General features: G+C 34.8%; 1 protein-coding gene across 2 annotated transcripts in view; it reads right to left on the bottom strand.

The window, feature by feature from the left end:
• CTR1 (Protein kinase superfamily protein) overlaps nt 1-20,945 on the bottom strand; it is a 33,628-nt gene extending 12,683 nt beyond the window's left edge. The window contains exons 1-12 of one of the 2 annotated variants that reach the window (XM_082917460.1): nt 20,151-20,935; nt 18,959-19,260; nt 18,713-18,857; nt 18,329-18,432; nt 12,627-12,835; nt 11,755-12,147; nt 11,554-11,594; nt 3,118-3,186; nt 2,884-2,984; nt 2,690-2,774; nt 2,366-2,464; nt 1,980-2,089 (exon numbers count right to left, since the gene is read on the bottom strand). In XM_082917460.1, coding sequence (XP_082773586.1) covers nt 2,081-2,089; nt 2,366-2,464; nt 2,690-2,774; nt 2,884-2,984; nt 3,118-3,186; nt 11,554-11,594; nt 11,755-12,147; nt 12,627-12,835; nt 18,329-18,432; nt 18,713-18,857; nt 18,959-19,260; nt 20,151-20,717 — 2,124 coding nt within the window. In that variant the 5' untranslated portion in view covers nt 20,718-20,935 and the 3' untranslated portion in view covers nt 1,980-2,080. Of the gene's footprint in view, nt 1-1,979; nt 2,090-2,365; nt 2,465-2,689; nt 2,775-2,883; nt 2,985-3,117; nt 3,187-11,553; nt 11,595-11,754; nt 12,148-12,626; nt 12,836-18,328; nt 18,433-18,712; nt 18,858-18,958; nt 19,261-20,150 lie in introns of those variants that run through there. The other variant, XM_028204594.2, reaches the window with a different exon arrangement.
• Between the last annotated feature and the right edge of the window lie 982 nt (nt 20,946-21,927).

Below are 21,927 nucleotides of genomic sequence, written 5' to 3'. Positions count from 1 at the left end.
GCTGCAGGTCTCTTCTTCTTGCTTTTCTCTTGGGTGTCCCTTACCGGCGCTGCCTCCATACTACCCACTCCACCGAGCACGTTCACTCCACCCTGCTCCTCCACTGCAGCATATGGCGGCCCTCCAAACCGGAACATAAAACTGGCCTTCCGCTTCAGCTCCTTGTTTTCCGCCTTTAGCACACTTATCTCTACTCGCGCATCCTTATACATGCGTTGGAGCAGAGCCAGTTGGGCGTTTAACTGCTGCACCTCATTTGTCCTACTCTGCAGCCGGTTCGACAAATTTGTAACCGCAGTCATGGTTTCCACACATGACTTCAAGGTATACTGATTGGCCTCCACATCCGACTGCACCGCCATTTTTTGCTCCACCGACCGCATCGGAAAGTTCAACGGAGCAAAACCAGAGGTGTTTGGTTGAGGTTCACTGGCCACCGCACCAGTTATTTCTCTTGTGGACTCGTTCAGTTCTGGAAAGAGCGTGAGCAGACCACGGGAAGAGGAGGCCATGTTCTGGGTAGCTGGACGGGAAGAAGAGGCCATGTTGCTGAGTGTTTCAGAGACGGGTTGGTTACAGAGTATTACAGAGTTTCTTTCTCAGCAAAGGAAGAGTTGTTTTCAGAGGATTTTCAGAAGTTTTTTTGTCTGCCTCAGCCTCAGCATCAACCTTGGTTAAATAGCGAGGCAGCCACGCGTATCGCGCGCCACTTGACGCCAGACGACAAACGGGCGCGCCAGTCAAGGCACTCACGTGCCTCGCCATCATGTCCGGCACATCTTTTTATGACTTGGGCTCGCCTTTTGATGGCACGTCTTTTTATGGATTGGGCACGCCTTTTGATGGCACGCCTTTTTATGGATTGGGCACGCCTTTTGATGGCACGCCTTTTGAAAGATTGGGCACACCTTTTGAGGGTGCGACTTTTTAGGGGTCCGACAAGACTCTGTAAACTGTCCCGACATTTGATTCCGGTTAGCTTTTCCAAGGGTCCGACAAGACTCTGTAAACTGTCCCGACATTGATTCCGGTTAGTTTCTACAAGGGTCCAGCAAGACTCCGTAAACTGTCACAACAACTGTCACAACATTGTCTGCTACAACGGTCCGACATGACCCCATAAACTGTCTTCTACATCGGTCTGACACCGCCATCGAGTGTCCTCTACAACGTTATGACACCCCCATACAGTGTCCTCTACAACGTTATGACACCCCCATACAGTGTCCTCTACAACGTTATGACACCACCATCCAGTGTCTTCACCAATGGTCTGACACGACCATACAGTGTCTCTTATCCTCTTTTATTTTTATGTATTTTCTTGTTTTGTTACTCTCTCCAAACTCAAGTTGGTTAGTTCCTATCCCCCTTGAGTTTGCGGGGGGCTGTTAAAATCCACCTACTCTCCACCTACTTCACCCACTTAAACCTACTCCACTAAACCTAACCCACTACACCACTACCACCTCACCTACTCCACTAAACCTAACCCACTACACCACTACCACCTCCACTTCACCTACTCCTTACCTACTACACACTCACCCTCTTCTATATATAGGAATCATGAATCATTGTAATAGATATCAATAAATATCAATCAATAATATAATTCTCTATTTCTCTTTATACATTAAATTTTCTACAGTGATGTTAATGATCGTAAATCTACTTCTTGTTTCTGTATGTTTCTTGGCGATTCCCTGATTTCTTAGAAAACAAGAAACAAACTGTTGTTGCACGTTCTACTGCCGAAGCTGAGTATCGTGCTATGGCTCATGCTACTGCTGAAATTGTCTGGCTTCGTGGTCTCTTATCTGACATGGGCGTCCCTCAGTCTTCCCCGACCTCTCTCTATTGTGACAACGGAAGCGCTATTCAAATTGCTCATAACACTGTCTTCCATGAACGGACAAAGCATATTGAGATTGATTGTTACTTCATCCGTCAGCATCTGCAGTCTGGCTTTATCTCGCTTTCTTTTATCTCTTCGGCTCTGCAACTTGCTGACTTCTTCACCAAGACTCACACCATTGCTCGGTTTCGGTTTTTTTTGACAAACTCTCACTGTTTTCTGCTACAAAACCTTGAGTTTGAGCGGGGGTGTGAGAATGTGTTCTCCTTTTTCCTTATAGGAATAGGAATTAGTGTCTTATATCTATTAGAATTCTATATATCAATGTATTCATGTAGGATTAGGAATTAGTGTTATATATAAATGATGTATTCTTTGTTTAATCTAATATACAGTTTCATTCAGAAAACTTACAATCATAACATAAATACTTTAGAGAGGTAAGTGATCAAGTAAAATTGGAAGCTTGGAAGCTATCTCCTATGATCAAGTAATCCTTATTCTCACCTTCACTGTATATTTTTTGTCAACCAAAAGATTTGGAGACTTCAAATCTCGATGAACAATGGGAGGATTGCGGTTATGAAGATAATTCATTCCCTTTGCCTATAGAAGACAAATGCAAATAGTTAAACCCAAAAAAATATAATATACAGATGCCAGTGTCACTTAAGACAATGAAAAGAAAAAAATTAAACAATGGTGAATGCCTCCTTTATCATTTTGATGAGACAGCAAGATGTGCATAGGGGAGGGAAAACACCATACATTACATGTGTAAGCATGTATGTTACAACACCAAACACAAGATTTCAACATTCAAATGCATACCACGTCATAAGCCATACTCAACCTACGCCTCTCATCCAATACTTCTTTTGCACCAGGTTTATGCAAAAGCCTATATAAACTGCCTCTGCAATTCAAAACCACTACTGTAATTAGTTAATTACTTAGAACAATGCTTGCAATAATATCTAATTCCCATATTGATGCTAAGGGAATTAAAAGAAACAATACAAAACCTTGATAGATATTCTGTTACTATGGACAAGTTTGGGGGCTGAGTAACAGCACCCATGAAAAGAACAATATTTGGGTGCCGCAGGCATTTCATAATTGCGAGCTACAAACATAAGTAGTGAAGTTAGAACATAGCAATAAACTTAAAAGTAAATAAACAAAAATAAAAACCATCAAATAAGCTGCTACTCCTCAATTTCAGAGCTCAGTTCATCCAGAAAGTTGTTGATGGTTACCTCCCTTACAAATTCATTGATTCGCTCTGGATGAAAGTCTTGATCCACAAGAATCTTCACAGCCACATCCTGAAAGTTACAGCTTTTGTAAGATTATAACATGTAACAGAATGATGCAACCGAAACAGCAATAATGCCTTAAAATATGATTGAACTGTGAAGCTAGGAAGATAAACTACATCATAGAACATTAATCAAAGAGAACCTAAAGAAGAGTGATAACAAAGAAAGACTTCTTTCTTAGAACACTAAGCAAAAACTTCACAGGATCTTGGACATGGAATCCAGAGGGTCTAGTTCACTCCACTCGAGTTCGAATGTACAAGCTCAAGTGTACAACAATATGTGCACACCCGCAATAGCAAATGCATATAGACTATATACCACAGGTTCCAGGATGGTTCATTATGCTACCAGAAGTTTAAATTTAGGCCTACATCAATTACTTAAAATATGACTTTGTAATGTTAGGAGGGGAAAAAAAAAGAGCCCAAAGCTAAAAATTGCAATTTGCAGGAAAAATATTTCAAAGAATTGTTCTTGATGATCAGGTCCCATAGTAATGGTTAAATTCTAGAGTTTATGGCCTGTATCCAGAACCCAGTTACAGACAGCATCACCACGCATCAGTCTGGAAGTATCTTCTGAACCTAATAAAATGTTTGATAGTTTATTATCCTCATCTCCAAAAAGAACTTTAACTAAGTTTTTGCATCTGCTTTTCACCGTCAACCATGATCCAACTCTATCATACAAATTTCAAATTTCTCATTTTACTTGTCAACAATTGGTAGTATAGTGCGTATTGTAGAAATGACATCATTCATACCAAAAATGCTCTGAATTTTGAAAAATCTAAAACATAATTTTGCCCAAAACAAGTTCATGCTGCCTGTCTTAATTTATATATCACCATATTTTGGAAATAAATCATCTGATCAAACTGAATGGAGTAAATTTATGGCATGCAAATGCATAAATTGTATCAATGTCTCAAACCACCAAAGGAAAGGACTTCTGTAACAAATTAAAATATTCCTTTCCTCTTCCTGATTGAACAAACTGAACCGTTAGCCTCCACCAATGACTTTACTCCTTTATTTTCTAAGAACTTTCACTCATTGACATGCTTTTACCTTTCTATACTCCTTTAGGCCATGTTCGGATGGTAGGAACAGAAGAGAAGGAATTCATTACCAATAATGAGATTCTGCCATTAATGTCATTCAAGAATTAGGACTAGCAAGGACTATTTCTGAGAAAGAATTCATTACCAATAGAGGTCTTGCCATTAATGTCATTCAAAAATTTGGACTAGCAAGGACTATTATCCAATAAGATGATATAATACATAAATATTGCAGTCCAGGAATGTCATATTACCATGGGGGTGAGGGAGAATGAGATACCCACTAGGGAAGTTGACATTGATAAAGAGCACTTTAGGGAGCATTCCTACGTATTTCATGTCAGTACATGTTATTCTGATATCGGTTGTCTGTCATTTGGAGAAAATACAGCGAGATTTTTTATTGGGTGATCAATTGGAGGACTTTTTAGCTTTGATGTATGGTGTTAGGGAGGTAGGGAAAGCAGAGGATGGGCAGATGTGGTGTTGTAAGGGCGCTAAAGGAGTTTTCTCGGTGTCATCCTTTTATCATGCTCAGGTGGATTTCATGGACAGTTCTTTTCCGTGGCTGAGTGTGTGGGTTGTTGGCGTGCCATCCAAAGTGGCATTTTTTGCGTGGACGACTATGTGTGATAGGATTTTGACATTGGATAATTTGATTCGATGTCGCCAGATTTCAACAAAATCCACTTGGCATCGTTTACTTCACTGCCCTGTAACACCTCGACTTTGACATTTGATTTTTCAGTGTTTGGTTTGGATTGGGTGCAGCAGGGGATCGTGCAGGAGGTGATGTGCAATTGCCAGGGGGTCGGGTGGGAAAGAGATGTCGGAAGGCTTGGGATCTTGCGCCTTTTTGTTTAACGTTGTTGGTTTGGTTGGAGCATAATCGTAAGACTTTTCAAGGGTTAACAGTTTCATTGCCTCATTTGAGGAATACATTTTTGGTGGTATTATATAGTTGGGTGTCGGGGAGAGTGACACCAGATTTCTTTTCTTTTGTGGAGTTTATTGATTCTTTATATGTCCAGATTGGTTTGGTGACGCTGTTTGTTTTGTTAGCATCATCTTGATGCTCTCTTTGTAATAAAATTTACTCTTTATTTAACACCGAAAATTAAAAAAGGAATGAGATACCCACTAGTTTGGCAATCTCATTCCGTCTTGAAAAAGATAGTCCAGATTAGTTTACAAGTCTTTAAATGCACTCAACAATGGAATGGAGACAACGAATGAGATTCCTATTATGAATCCCCATTCAGGCCATACACGTACCCTTAATGTTTTTGGTAGAGGAAAATCAGTCTATATCTTCCAGATAGATTTCCAACTCCATAAAGTTCCAAGAGTATCTGACTCAAAAAATTTGCATTCTTAATAAATATTTTCAAATGCTTCAAAATCACTAGAACCATAACTGCTTTGGGGGGAAAATGATTGAATTTATTGTAAAAGGGTTACCTAAAAAGATAAGGAAAAAGAAAAGAAAGAAAGTGTGGATGACAGAGAGACAATTCGTACAGCAATCATCCGTGCCTATCTCTTCCTCTTTTTCGTAAAGGGTAATTGTAATCTGCCTGAAAGCAGAAACATATAAGTTAAGTGCATGTTTTAAAATTAGGTGAATGAAATATCTGGATACTAAGGTTTTACTTCATTGCATTCTGCAGCATTTGAAAGATATGAAGCAGAAGAACCAGAAGTTGATTTCCTTGGAGAACCATCTGGAAAATTTGGCTATTATGTCCTTTACTCAGACAGGAACAAGTCCATATGTGCATTTCAGTCAACAGCTTATTCACGCAATCAGTTCCTTAAAACCCCACCCCCAGTGCACACGTGTGCATGCAAACTGCATCACAACAAATTCATGTTTATTTGTCTCAGATCTCACTCATGTTAGCAGTAGCTTCCCTCCTTTGTAGTTAAAAATTAAAATGATGCATTGAGATAAAGGTCAACCAGTTTCTGGCTAATATGATATATATACTTCTCTATAATTTTATAGCTTATTACTGCTCATTTGGGTAATTTTCTTTTACAGCTTATACAATTAATTCATTCTACAGATACCACATAAAAAGTTAGGAAATAAGTTTAGAATGGGAAAGAGGCATGCAAATATACACTGTTGTCCTTAGAAGCATGGATATGATATCATGCAACAGGACATGGACAGGATACAGACATGCTGGCACAACAAAATTCAAAAAATGCAGGACACAATATGTGAGAGACACACAAAAAATACATTTTTATATGTACCATACATAAATATGTAATTCAAAACTAACAATAAAAATACAATACAAGACCAATTTCTAAATTTTAAAGTAAGGTTAATAAATATAAATCTATATTATTTTTTTTATCATTGGATCTCAAGCTATTTTGTTCAAACTACTGTGTTTCATGTGTCAAAAGTCTAAATGATGGACACTTGTTTCCCGCAAGTGTCTTAAAAAAAATTTATATAATAGGATAGGACATGTTTGGACGTGCACGAAATGTGTTGGTGTCCAACATAGATATACTACCTTCTTAGAAGTGTTTGTGTTTCTTAGTTGTTGTCAAAAGACTACAATTTCCAAAGGGAAGGAGAAAATATGAAATGCCCAACTTAAAACACAATAAAATTCGAGGAAAAAAAATATTTATCTTTTGCAAATATTGGTAATAAAAACATCTTAAAGATAAGAATTGTAGATATAGAAGTTATCATTGCCTGCCCCAGACACCACAGCCACTGGTCCCTATGACTGCCCTTCACTGCAGGCACAAGACATACTTTTTTTATTTTTATTTTTTAAGTGAAATTCATATATTCACCATTTAGTCTATAGGAGTGATTTTGAATCAAGGTTGAATATGGCAATGGTTGTTGTAACACAGTGGAGAGGTTTATAGTAGGGAGAAAGACAGTAATACAGTGGGAGGTATAATAGTCAATTTGCATTTTCTGCTAAGGGCGAATAACACTAACAGGCCCTATAGTTCGGGACTTGTATCACTTTAATCCCTGACTTTTCAATTGTAATACATTTAACCTGAATTTTGAATCTTATTCCAAATACAGACAATCAAAAATGTTTCATTTGCAAAAGGTCCATTTCAATAGCAGAGTCGTCATATAACTTATTTTGTGTTAGTTAACTTATATGTTGTTTGAAATATAATGACCTTTTTTAAAATAAATAATGTTGAAATTTTATTGGTTATAAAGTTCTGTTTTGTTTGGTTTTCAAAATCTATTTTCAGAAATTTTTTCTAAGAAACTAAATATTAAATTAACGAAAACAAATTAAATCTTTTGGGAGGGTAGAAATAATTTTTTTAAATACTTTTTTTTAATATTTATTTCCATTAAATTAGTTTTTATTTTTCAAAAATCAAATATGGCGACAACTTTGATATAATTATTCAACCAATCCATTAAATCAAAAAATCCAAAACTAAAAATATTTCATATATTTAATATATCGATTACACATTAAAAGCCTAATAACCATCCATTATATAATAACCATCCAAAAACATCAGCAAAAACAACCACCCATTACTATAGTTGCCAAATCAGGATTCGTATCATGAATCGAAATGGCCTTGTACCGAATCGCGAATCGAATCGAATCGTGAATCTTAAAGATTCAGTCACTTTTTTAAAATTCCTTAAAAACATATATCTACACATTTAGATGTTAAATATATCTTATAAATATGAAATAATTAGACTTAAATCAATGAAAATGTTATTTTAAATGATAATCACGTAACTTAATAAGTAAGAAGTTAACAAAGGTTCCTATGTAAGATCACCATATTACCTTTTTTCTTTTTTAGATATTTCTTATCAACCATTCTTAATAAAGATAATAACCAAATAGGCAAACTATCAATTTCTAAAGTAACACTAATTAACAATGGTATTGATATTTCAACAATAAGCCTACATACTTTTCTAAGTAACAATGAGCAAATAATAAGAAAGAATTATTTAAAATCTTTTATTTTAAAGCCTAAAATATTTTAAAAGGTATAATTGATCTCACACATGTAATATTCAACTATATTCAATTTAATAAAATAGCAATAGATAATTCATAGTATAACTTTTTATCTTAAACATCTTTAGAAGATATATTATGTTTTTTAGAGGAAAAAAATGAGAAGAAAGATTAAAAATATGTTGGGCCTGACTGAATCTGATTGGATTCTATCAAAAACTCTATGATTACTAAAATAACAATAAATCACTTATATAAGTTGGTTATCTTGGTATTAAACGCTATTAGAAGTTATATTATGTCATTTTCACTAAAAAGATGGAGGAAAAAAAAGTTAAAAATATGTCAGACACAATAATTTCAAAAATTGCATGAATCGTAAAAAGTTAATCGAATCGTGAATCAATTCACTATAGATTCACTTCTAAAATAGATTCACCTATAGATTCGTATCGATTTTGCAAAAATTGCAAATCAAATAGTGAATTGAATCACGAATCACGAATTATAAGATTTTGATAACAGAGCCCATTACATGATTATTATCTAAACACATACTAAAAATTAATTTGATAAAAAAAAATTAAACAAAAATATAAAAGATTTATCATTTTTATATAATTTTATCTTTGGTGGGTAGAAATAATTTTTAAAAATTCAAAATAATTTTTTAACATTTATTTTTGTCAAATTAGTTTATATTTTATCAAATTGACAACTTTACCCTTTGCAATGGAACAACAATGTCTTCAATTATCCTTATTTGGAACAAGATTCAAAATTGAAGGTCAAAAATCACAATTGAAAGGTTAGGGACCAAAGCGACACAAGCCCCAAACTACAGGGACGTCAGTGTAATTCACCTTTCTATTAACAATCTTAGCAGTGCAATTTAGTCCCCAACCATGCGACGGCACTTTGCATATATTTAAATGTGAGGGCGTAAACAGAATTTTTTCCTATTTATTAACATATATATATATATATATATTATTTGTTGCCATGTCCTTGCCATGCGTTGATTTTTTTGAAATTTCCATGTTAGCATGTCCATATTATGTCATATTTGTGTCCCATGTTCGTAAACCGTACTTCTTAGGTGGCTACAGAGTGCAACAGATTTCTTTATGAATCTAATCTCACTTTCCAGTCAATAAGCATGTTAGCTGGTTAGTGGCTATAAAGTACGATGGATTTCATTATGTGCTAATTTCAATTTCCTAATTAAACCTACATCTATACTGGATATTTAAAAACTAGTTATTCATAGAAATAAAAATGATCATAATAAAGATTTCCATTTGAGCCACAAGAAGGAAGTATGATATCTGTACTTTTCTCTTATCACATCTTTTGAAAATCCTTGATTTTTGGCTATGGAAATATAAAATCGAGTAATTCTATTTAAACACCATAAAAAATCTCAGTACAAACACAACATTTATATCATTCAGATATAAACTTCTGAACAAAAGTCAAATGTTCAAATATAAACTTATGAACAAAAAGCAATTGTTCAGATAAAAACAGTTGAAAAAAATATATTTGAACATTTTATTTTTGTTCATCAATTTATGTCCGAACATTTGCCTTTTGTTCGAAAGTTTATATCCGAACAAAACAAATGGCGTGTATTGAGAAGAATTTCCCTATAAAATAATAGGTTTCGAGATAGAAGACGGCTGGATCATTAAGGTCACAAATGAAGCAGTGTTTATTGAGATATATATTAAGAACAAAATTATTCAAGCGTGTACTGCTATGCGTAACACTAATGAGAGAATGGAAAGCAGTAGTTGAGACCAAATCTCATTTTTGAATTATGCTTTCCTCTTGGGACAAACCTAAGGAAGTGCAAATGTCAGTTATGCCCTCATACATTCTTGGGAAATTGTGAATGAGTAGAATTTGAAATAAATCACAAGTGAACAATATCAGTTATCTTTTTCAAAAATTTTGGTTTTGGAAAACTAATGAGATTCACCCTCATACATTCTGGGCAAATGACGAATGAATGGAATTTGAAATACATCATAAGGGAACAATATCAGTTATCTTTCCAATTTTTTAGGTTTTGGGAAACTAAAGAGAAAAGAATTGGGATCTTTAACACATCTTAGAAGCCAATGATTTGTTACTATATATTTATAATGAAAGAAGATAGTTCAAATGTCATCATATGGATCCAAAAAAAAAACGGACCCATGGAGAATGCAAAGCATCCTCTATAAGCTACTGATCTAGCAACCACATTTGAGTGCTCCATCAAACAGTTACCACGATTGGCCCAGAGGAAGAGTCCCTAACAAAAGAAAAGAAATCAAAACTGGAGGACATCTGAATCTCACTACCCTGATTTTGTGAAGTTCGTTTACAGTCGCTTCACAGTTCATTGAGACTAGACTTATTTTCATGAGTTATTCCATAGGATCTCTTCCTTTTCTCTCTTCGATTAGTCCTCTGCTTCAACATAATCTCTAATGATTCTCATCCCCCCCAAAAAATTAGAAAGTATATGCAAGAGGGATATTTTCACATCAACTACTCTAAAATTCTATAATCATAAGCCACAACTTAATGCTATTTGCAGGTTATGTCATTATTTCCTTCACAGCATTGAAAGTTGTGACCACAAAAAGACTATTCACAGTTGTCAAACTTTATGACTTCTAAAAGACTCCATGCTTGGAATAGAAGCAAGAAAGTATATCACTCACTACCACTGCAATTTTCCACCAACTAAAGGGTCAATTTAGAAAACACAATAGGCTACGAGCACAGTTGAGTTGCTTAATCATAATCTGAGAATATTATGCAAGTTTCAACCATGTCTCCATGAATCTCAACGCACTTACAATACTCCTTAAATTTCCACTATTAATTCTATTCTTGAGTATCATGAAACAGAACATGAACCAATTGAACAATAGACTCATCAAATCCTCGAAGTGACTCATCTCACACAAGGCTTAACAGAAATTACAAGCACAATTAAGACTCTCCTACAGAACCACATGGAAATTCAGTCTAAGGGAATAACATGACCATGCACATATAATCAGCTCCCCTTCATCATCATCGCCTTATTTTTTTGACGACGTCATCAACAATAATGTACAGGTTCTCATGATACCTTAAACCCAAAAGCTCAAATAGATACTGCACATTAGCACTGGAAAATACAGATTGCCATACTACCGCAATAATCACATTAACTTGTACCATGGTAACATACTCCCATTCATCAATATTAGAGCATAACAAGTGTCAGCTAGTAATCGAGTACAGAGATGAATTACTTACCGAGCCATGCCAATCAGCACGATGGACAGTACCAAAAGAACCTGGAAATTCACCAAGTCACTTGGTTTCAGTATAACTTCCTACAACATAAAAAGAAAAAGCCACTTTGCAACATTGAGAAAGGTACATGACCTCCTTAAGCTACAAAACAGCTATATTGTTAGCATTCTAATGTTTTTCCAACGGGGAGGAAAACAATACCTGATCCAATTCTCTCTTTCAGAACGAGGTCACTCCATGGAATGTCCAAATCTTCCACATCAAGGGATAGTTTTTTACTTGGTTGCCTTGGAACCATTTGACCTCCCTCAACAAACCTCAAATCTTTTGCATTTCCCCTTGGATCAGACAAGCCTACAAGTGGTTGAACTTCTCTATGACCAATTGGCGGGAAATGCTTTAGAGGGACTGGATCTTTGACCATGTTTGTTGAGCTTATAATAGTATGAGGATTACTTGATTTAAGCAGCTGCAAATCCCTATCATGACTTTCATTGCTGTTGCTTGGACTAGGCACGTGATTGTGTCTATCCATGCACTGCCTATCAGATTGCTTGGGATATGTCGAGTCTCCAGTATCCCCATCAACAGTACCTGTGAGATTAATTTGGAACCTTTAAAATCAGTAAGTGACAAATCACTACGATGAACATTGAAACTACAGTTTAACCATAGCCAAGCAACATGCATTGCTTTCACATGCAATCAATTTCTCCACAAAGGAAAACAAAAGGAACAAGCAAACACATTGCATGAGCATAAAAATGATAAATAGACGGGGAAATACCAAATAAGTCTTACTTTTCCAATGAAATTCTCATTAAGTCCTATTAACTAATGAATCAACTCTCTCAACATAGTGTTAATAGAACTCAATGGAAATTTCATTAGAAAAATAAGACTTATATGATATTTCCCCTAAATAGAATCAATGATTCAATATACAAAAATATGCACATTTTTCCATTGCTCAATAAATTAAGGGCCATAATTTTCTATAAAAGTTCTCCATGGATGTGGAAAATAAAAACATCAACAATTATGGACATAAATGTTCAAGAACTGGAGATCACCTGTGGAAGAGTCATCGAATACAATATTCAGTGATTCAAAGTCTGAGAAAAATTGTTTGGCCACTAATCTGAAATCAATTGGAGGTTCAACTTGTCTGAATCGGGGGAAGCACAATGGTGAAGAAATCAAGATGGAAGATGGACCATTCAACAAAGAATCAGGTTCACACAAACATCCTGGCTTCCCAATTAAATCAACTAGACATTCTCTGTAATAATACATAGAAAATGTGAGCAGCAATTAAATAAGTTTTATTAAAAAGGCAACGAAGGGGTGCCACCAGTAAACACATAAGAGAAGAAAACAATTATGCCTACATCATCTATAAATCAAAAACTTTACTAAAAAATGCTCTACAAAGTCCAAAACGTTGGTTAAGGATGGATCTAATCTACTTGAAAACCAACTAAACTAAACAAAAAAGAGAAAATTCTACTCTTCCATACCCTTCACCAACCCCCCCCCCCCCCCCCCCCCCCCCCCCCCCCAAAACACATTCGCAAAGAAGGCCCACTCCGTGCCAAGCATACACAAAATTAAGGACCACAACTGTCTGCCGCACAATGAATAATCATGCTTGCACATACAGCATAAATATGTTACATGGTCTCAACCCCAAAAACTAGCTATTGAGGTGAGGGTGCCCTCAAGCTTATATATTGCACATTACTTTTGCACCTTAGCAATGTGGGACTTCCCTTCACACCCTCTCTCAAGCGCAGCATGGTAAATTAACAGCACCTACTGCGTGCAAGCAATTGAAAAGCCCAACCTACACTTCTCTTTAAAACCCAGGCATTGAGAAAAGGAAAACTGGAGCCTCATAACCAGTACAGATGTGGCAACTCCAGGTGATATGGGACACATTCCAAAGACACACACCCTACCCATCTCTCAGTACTCCGGTTCTAATACTATACTACACAATCTTAGGTAGAACTCAACCAAGATTTCGAAAAGTGGTTGTGGTTGCAGAGTGCAAAGGCTATAGCGTAACGGTTACAGTAACCGAAACCGTGATTTTTTTTATTTTTCACACAATTTGAAGAAAATTTAGCGATATGCATAATTTTTTTCAAAATCACATTTATTGGGATTTAAAATAGATTTTGATTAATTTTTGTTAATTTTTAAATATGATCTAATATATTTCATATTTTCAAATCACTATAAAATGAGCATTTTATATTTTATTTCAATAGTTAATAATTTAAGAATAATTGATTTTAAATGTCTACAAATTATTTTTGACCAATCCTGAACTAACTGAATAAAAAATAATCACAATTATTCAATGAAATGATTATAAAAATAAAAATTGTGCCATAAACCAAAAAAAAAAAATAATTTGAGTTATTTTTTGCAATTACGTATTAAATAAAATAATTATAAAAATAAAAATTTTGCCATAAACAAAAATTATTTTTGAGCTATTAATTTTATTTATTTTTTTAAAGACATTTTTTAGACAACACATTATAGTAACAAAATAAAAAATATTTACAATTAAATATTAAATAAAATGATTATAAAAATAAATACAACCACTGTTTATATATATTTTATATTAAATGCTAATGTAATGAAATAAAAATTAAAAAAAATTTATAAAGAAAATAAATTGATATAAGATTTTTTCTTTGGATTTAGATCAATTGAGTATTTGTTCTTTTTTTGTAAGTTTTTTTTTTTTTTTTTGGAGGGGGGAAGGTATTTAGAATATTGTAAAATGATGTAATGGTGTGTGATGTAACGGTATGTAACGAACCGTTACAGTAGTTACGTAATACCGAAACGACCGTTACACGTGAGAATTTCTGTCACAATGCTATAGCGGCCGTAATAGATGGCGGTAACCATCACAACTGTTACGTAACAGCGTTATATAACGGTTGCAGCCGCTTTTTAAAACCTTGAACTCAACCTTAAAATAATGAGGTGAGGGTGCTCGCATGTTTACATAGACACTGCACATTACTTTCATACCCAAGTGATATGCGACTTCACTTCACAAAATCAACATGAATTTGTCTCATAATCAAATTATCATTAGTAAGGATCTTTCCATGCACACCGTCCACCACAAAAAAAAAAAAAAAAAAAAAAAAAAAAAAAAAAGGCGTAACTTTAGGAGAAGCCTTCAAACAGCCTAATCCCTTACAAGGAAATGAAGAACGACCCTCTTTGAGCCATATAAAAGGGGTTCACCTTAAAACACTCTTATTGACCACAATGCTGGTAAGAGTAGGATATGTCTCCTCCAACTTCTTCTGCGCCACAAAATGTCTTCAAAAGCACACTTACACAACTTTCACAACAATAAAACAAGATTGAAGAACTCATTACACCCTCTTCAAATACCCTATAAAGCATGGACACCTCCCTGGAGGCAGCGTATGGGTATACGACATGTCACACATGGACATGTGTCAGACACGCGATGGGCATGTGTCAAACACTCTACCTAACATGTCCTCTTTTTTTCAAATTTTTGCAGTCGAACACATTCAGAACACTCTTGGACACCTTATTGACACCTACGTTACACGGACTCTTTGGAATTTCGGAGGTACCCGTCTCAACACGACACAAATGCGAGTGCGGGTGCGGGTGTGGGATACGGCTTCTTAGAAACGGATACGGCAGAAGAAACGAAAGAGGAGAGAGTAAGAAGAGAACCTGATCACCGACTTCAATTTGACCTGGTTGCAGAGTTGATCGATCGATTTGAGAAGCTTGACCTGCGAAGTTGATCAATCTGCAAAGTTGATCTACTGTGTTCCTTTGTCTTCCCCTTTGATCTCTCTCTCTCTCTCTCTCTCTCTCTCTCTCTTCTTCTGTCTTCTTCTCGTCTCTTTGTCACTCTCTCTCTCTCTATCTTTTTTTGTTTTTTTTATCAGTCTCTGTCTCTTCTTTTTAATATAATTTGAATTATATATTCTGTCTTCTTCTCGTCTCTTCGTCACTCTCTCTCTCTCTCTTTTTTGTTTTTTTTTTATCAGTCTCTGTCTCTTCTTTTTAATATAATTTGAATTATATATAATATAAACTATATTAATATAATATAATTCATATTATATAATATTATTTACCTGAAAAAATATTATATAATATAATATATCATAAATAACATAACTTTTATGCCTAAAATTAAAATAATTTATTTTATCATATATAATATAATTTATTTTATGTCTAAAATAATTTTTATAATTTTTATTTATTATTTATTTGTTATTTTTTTAATAAAATTTGTTATTCCTTAACTTTTTTAAACTCATCTTCATATAATAAATATATTTTAAAATAACTATTTAACGTATCCCCGTACCCGTATCCTAATTTGGATCCATACCCATGTATCCTTAATTTTTAATTTTAAAGTGTCCGACCCCGAAATACATACCCACACCCAAGTCCGTATAACGTAGATGGACACGTTGGGGAGAGAGAGAGAGAGGGAGTGAAGAACCTATTGAAGCGCTAGATCAAGGCTAGATCGAGGTATGTTCTTCGAGTATGTTCTTCGTTTCTTCGAATATGTTCTTCGATCTTTGAATTTGTTCTTTGATCTTCTTTGTTTCTTCTTCTTTCATCGTTTCTTCTGTTTGCCTCTCTCTCTCTTTGTTCAACTATTCAACTCTCTCTCTCTCTCTCCCATTCTCTATGTTTTCTACGTGTTCGACTCTCTCTTTCTCTCTCTAGTTGTTTGACTGAGACTCTCTCCGTGTTTGACCTTCTCTCTCTCTTCATTTTTTTCTTTTCTTTTCCCCCTCTTCTCTCTCTCTCTCTCTTTCTGAGATGAAACCCTTTTTATAATACTTTTTTATTTTGGTAACAAAACCTTTTTTTCCTTTTTTCCTTTTTTCTATTTTTTTGGTTATTCTTGTTTGCTAAACATTAACATATATAGAATAAATTATTTTTATTTGTAGAAAAAAATTATTTTTTAAATGATATTTGATATTAAAGTAAATAAATTAATAATATATAATTTTTAATTTTACATATAATAAATAAAAAAATTATATATATTAAGTGTGTCACCAGTGTGTCGTGTCCTCTATTTTTTGAAAATTTACATGTTCGCATGTCTGTGTCGTGTCCCGTGTCCGTACTTCATAACGGATACCTATCTAAACCCGTTTCCATAAGACATAGATACCTCCATGAAAGACCAATCCTCCCCGTATACAACCATACTTCAATTTGACCACTCTTCTCCAAAACCTCTCTCCCCGTCTCTCTCACAAGCAAACCTCTAAACCAATTTCCTTCACAAAGCTTGTTGGAAAATAGCAAGCCTCAACCTACAATACCGCTTCTAATCTCCTTCTCTAAAGATAATAGTTCACGTCAGATCTTTCCAATGTGATTACTCTTGTAAGTATCGGCCATCTTATGAAAATTGTGGATATTCTCATCTCCTTTTTTAAGCAGTTGTTGTCTCAATTTTTATCACCAACTAATTTTTTCCATCATAGCAATCTTCCTAAACTCCTTGCAATAAACCTTCCTAAGTTTTTCTTTCTCCATAAGACCACAACTCCCTTCCAAATCATCCAAGACACAAATTTGCTCCAATACCTTCATCTTTTAGAGCTTCCAAATTTTCAAACTCTTCCTTATTCTACTTCTCCAAATTATGGAGTGCGCACACCTTCCAGTAAAATTAGAAATTTTGCACGTGTCCCCCATGTGTTGTGACTTACATTTTTTGAATATTTTTGTATTAGAGCGTCCATGTTGTGTTGTGTGCGTCCATGTCCGCGCTTCTTGAGAAGTAATTATAATTTTGAAAGAAATTGAATTGGTGCACAGTTATAGGATTCTTAAGTTCATAGATATACAGTTACAAAAGTATTTGCATTACAAAAGGTAGCTGCTCTTGAGAGTATTTTCGGAAAGAGAAATTCTGTGATATCAACTCCAACTCCCCAACCTTTGCTTTATATAACAGTACAGATATATTTATTATATGTCATATATAAGAATAAATACTTACTATATGCCATATATATGAATATTTAGTAGTTTTTAAAATCTAATAATGGGGAAGAATAAGCATAAATTTACATTATTTTTGTGTTATAATTAGATTCCAAGTTATTTTATTCAAACTCATAATGTGATTTATGCGTGTAAGTATTGGGAAGTCTCCGATGAGTGTCGTATCATTTTGGTGTCAAACACGACATGCTATCTTCTTACTAGTTCATCATAGAAGTACCATATAGAAGAGTGACACAAATTCAGACCTCATTTGGGAAGCAACCCATTTAGCCAAAAAGTCGCTAAAAAAATCAAAAAGCCAACAACCCATACCAAAAAGTCAAAAATTCTCTTTTCTCTCTACTTTTTACACATCTTTTTGTAAAAAGCCAAAAAGTCATCCCAAACATACTAGTCTTTTGTATCTCATATTTTAGCCAAATAGTCAAAAAGTTACTAAATTAGCCTATTCCCAAACGAGGGCTCAGTAAATAATGTCATGAGAGAAAATTGAATTAGCATCACACAAACATTCCAATGAAGATTTTTTGACTATGGAAAGTATAAATTACAACATCAATGGATAAAACTATTTGAAAGCCATCATAGCATGGCAACAAGGCACCCACTATGAGGTAGGTTTGGGATTCAATTCTTACTCATGATCACAATGGAAATGCAATGGATGCAATTAATTTACACAGTATACCTGTCAGGGCCGAAGCGAACAAGACAAGTGGCAGCATCATCTCTCTTACAATATTTGCAGCCCTTGGCAATTCGACATGGTAAATCAATTGTGTCAGCCAGCACCTGCATAAACCAATAGTTGAAAACATACGAATCGACCTATTCTTCCACAAGAACAATATAGAGTTTACACCAGAAAAAATGTTATTGATATCTCTTTCTCTTTTCTTGGTTATGCTTAATCATATTCTTCGTCGCTTTTCAAAAGTGATTCAACAATACTTTTACTCAAAGGGCAAAAAACCAATTAAAATGGGGACATTGAAAAATACCTCCTGTTAGAGTGAATTCAAAATTATACATCAAAGCAAACTAAAGTCACAGTAAGGTATCTAGAACGTACTTTGAATAGCAAAGCACGATGTCTGCAAAGACCAACAGAAAGGCTACCAATTGGAAGCACGGTAGATCGTAAACTTTCCTTAAGATCATCACTGCACTCCTTCCAGGCGGGAAGAAAGTCATCTTCTCCAGTTGAAGCTGCACCCCTTGCGATGACAATAAAATTTGGTTATAAAAATGAAATTAAAAATACACCAGAAACAGACAGTTCCATGACTCTCTTTAACAGACCATGCCAAAAACTCACCCCATGCGATTGCAGATGATCTTTGCAAGCTCGTCAACAACTTCTTCTGTAGTGACACAACTGCAGGAGACCCGATGAATCCTGTTCTGTAGTTCTTTTAAGCTAGGATCACTATGCTGATCAATCAAAATTACTTGAATTGAAGAATCGATTCTAGGATCAGCAGCCTTTAGCAATTCAATTGATGGAATACGGCCATTCTCTTGCAGATTAGTGCATACAGTCCAGACATACGGATCCATCCCATGAATTAAATAAAACCCATCGGGAATTCTGTCCGAGTATGATAGGCAGCCATTCACCTGAAGCATATTAAATTTGAAGGCATCGTATATCAATCCTAATGCACATTATAATACACATTACTTAATAACAGCACGTCAAAAGGCACGTTTATTATATAAAAATCATGTAAAGAAAATCTTACAAGCATCAGAACAAAATGAACAGACCATAAGAGTGCGAATTCATTTATTGACCTTTATCTAGATTCTAGTGAGCCATTTCATTGCTGATAAAATGAGACAAAGTTACAGAAATTTAAATTGTCAGTCAAAGAGGTTGTTATCATGCGGAGCTGAAAACTCAAGAATGTACTCAACCGATTATTATACAACTATATGGCTTCATTAAGGCAATAATTCATTTATTGGAAACCAAAGTAATTAAAAATAATAATTAAAAATCAAAAGAAAAATAAATAACATTAAATCTTTCTCTTCTCATAGTCTCTATTAAGCATGTTAAGGGGAGTACAAAACCTAGATTAGTGCATCAGGTCCCATTCTGTAACTGAATAACATCAAGTGAATATAGATATGTGCTAGTTACTTGTATCAGCATAGTTATTGAGAACATTGAAATTTTAAAATAGCATAGTTTATCAGAGCATTGATGAGGATCAAAGTTGAGGCACTTGGTTTTAAGATCAGGGCCAATAACCCATCTGCAAAGCAATGTGTTTCACTCTCACTCAAATTGGCAAGTTTTCCCCATTCATTGCAGCGGTAATTAAATAACATAAAAAATCTTTCCTTATATTCCCTCATTCAATTAGAAAGCCCAATTTTATCAAGAAAATGTAAACAGAGCATCTACATTTCACATTGTACGCCTCAAATTCTTTCTCAAAACAAGAAATTTAATCCCAACTGTTTATGAAATGAAGGTGAAGGAGCATGATAGACCCTACCCAGAATCGGTGGGACACAGACTCAACCGAATCAGACGAAGCGAATGAGAGTGATGCGGATTCATCTGGCACTGGATCCAAGAAATTGGGATCATCAGCACAAGTAGCTTCGGATGACAATCGAAGCGCCAAAGCCAGCTGCAATTGGTAACTCTCCTCCGTCTGCTGCGCCCAGCTCCTCGACGACGAAGACCCCCCACCGCCAATCTCCGCCGCCTTGAACCTGAAATCGCCACCACCGCCAACCTTGAACACATCGTCATGCAAGTGGCTATGGCTATCAGCAACAGAAGGCACATAGAACTCCCCAGACATAGAACTCTCGCCAAAGCTACTCCCACTCGACTGTCTCTGCAACGCGATCGGAGCCTGAAACGCCGCCCCGATCCGGCGGTGATCAATCAAGTCCCAATCAAAACCTCTCTCTCCTCCTCCCTTTCCTTTGTTCTTCTCCCCGGACAACGACTCGTAGTACGGACCAGCTCCGCCGCCCGGCGGCTGGTGGTTGTGGTCGTCCGGAACCTGACTCAACAGAGTGTAATTCGATCGTCTACCAGGCATCTCCATTGTTAAAAAAAAATTAAAAAATAAAAATTGAAATCTTCACAAAAACCTAGAGGCCGCCATTGTTACAGGTCTGGGTTCGTGCACTTTCTCTTTCTAGAATTTCGCACTCTCTCTCTCTCTCACTAGAATTTCGCTCGGTAGTGTTGTCGGAGTGAAAGAAGAGAGGGGTTTTGATTGGTGGCGTAGTCGTAATATTGGAAATTTGGTGGTTTAATTAATTGATTAATTAATGGTTAATACTTGTTAGCGTTTAATTTATTTTTTGGGGGAGCGTGACGTGACGGTGGGGCATGCAATGCGCATCACAACACAAGCGTACTCGTTCCCACTTTGGATTGCACGTTGGGGTTTGTTGTTCGGTGGCTTTTGTACACGTGAATGAGACAAAATACAATATGGATTGGATTCTAAAAAAAATGTGGTATTTAAGATTTCATTCCGTTTTGGTTTAAAACTTAATTTATTGATTAAAAAATTATTAAATGAATTATAATAACAAAAATTTAATTATGGCATTTGTATTTTTCCTTTTCGATGTACCAAAAAAATATATATATTTGTATTTTAGTATTTGAACTTTAAAATATTCAACTATCTAAAAGTATTATTTTGTTATAGTTAATTTCTTTATCATTTGATGATCTCGTTGTACTTTGTCACTAACATAACGGAGATAAAATACAAATGAAATTACTAAATAAAGATATTATTACCATAAAACAAAGCAACAACCTGCAGGGACGGAGTCGACATCCTATTATAGGGGGGCTGAAAGAAATATATTTGGACAAATCCAAAAGGTTAGATCAAAATATATTTAAACGACTTAAATAATTATTAAAATAAATAAATTATTATTAAAAATAAACTAATAAATAATGGGAATATTTTAAATATGTTATAATAACTTGAACTTTAATGATTCATTGTTAAAATAATGTAAATTATAAATAATATCACATAATTTATTAGGTACATAAATGTATATTATACTATGTATCTAATTTTTTTTATACTAATGTGAAAAATAATTAAGGGAAGTGAAAAATTATAGTACATATCTTGAAAGGGTATACTGTATGTTCTTTTGTAACTACACTATAATAATTCATAACAAAATCATAATGATTCGTAACTTTTCTGACTAAAATAATTCATATATTTAAATATTAATAATATAATTACAATAATTCGTAGCTAAATCTTTTTG

The sequence above is a fragment of the Camellia sinensis genome, chromosome 3, assembly GCF_055761805.1.
Source record: "Camellia sinensis isolate YWXY chromosome 3, ASM5576180v1, whole genome shotgun sequence".
In the NCBI taxonomy this organism is placed as follows: Eukaryota; Viridiplantae; Streptophyta; class Magnoliopsida; order Ericales; family Theaceae; genus Camellia; species Camellia sinensis.
Note: the sequence above shows the minus strand (reverse complement) of the source record. Positions and strands in the feature narration are given on the sequence as shown.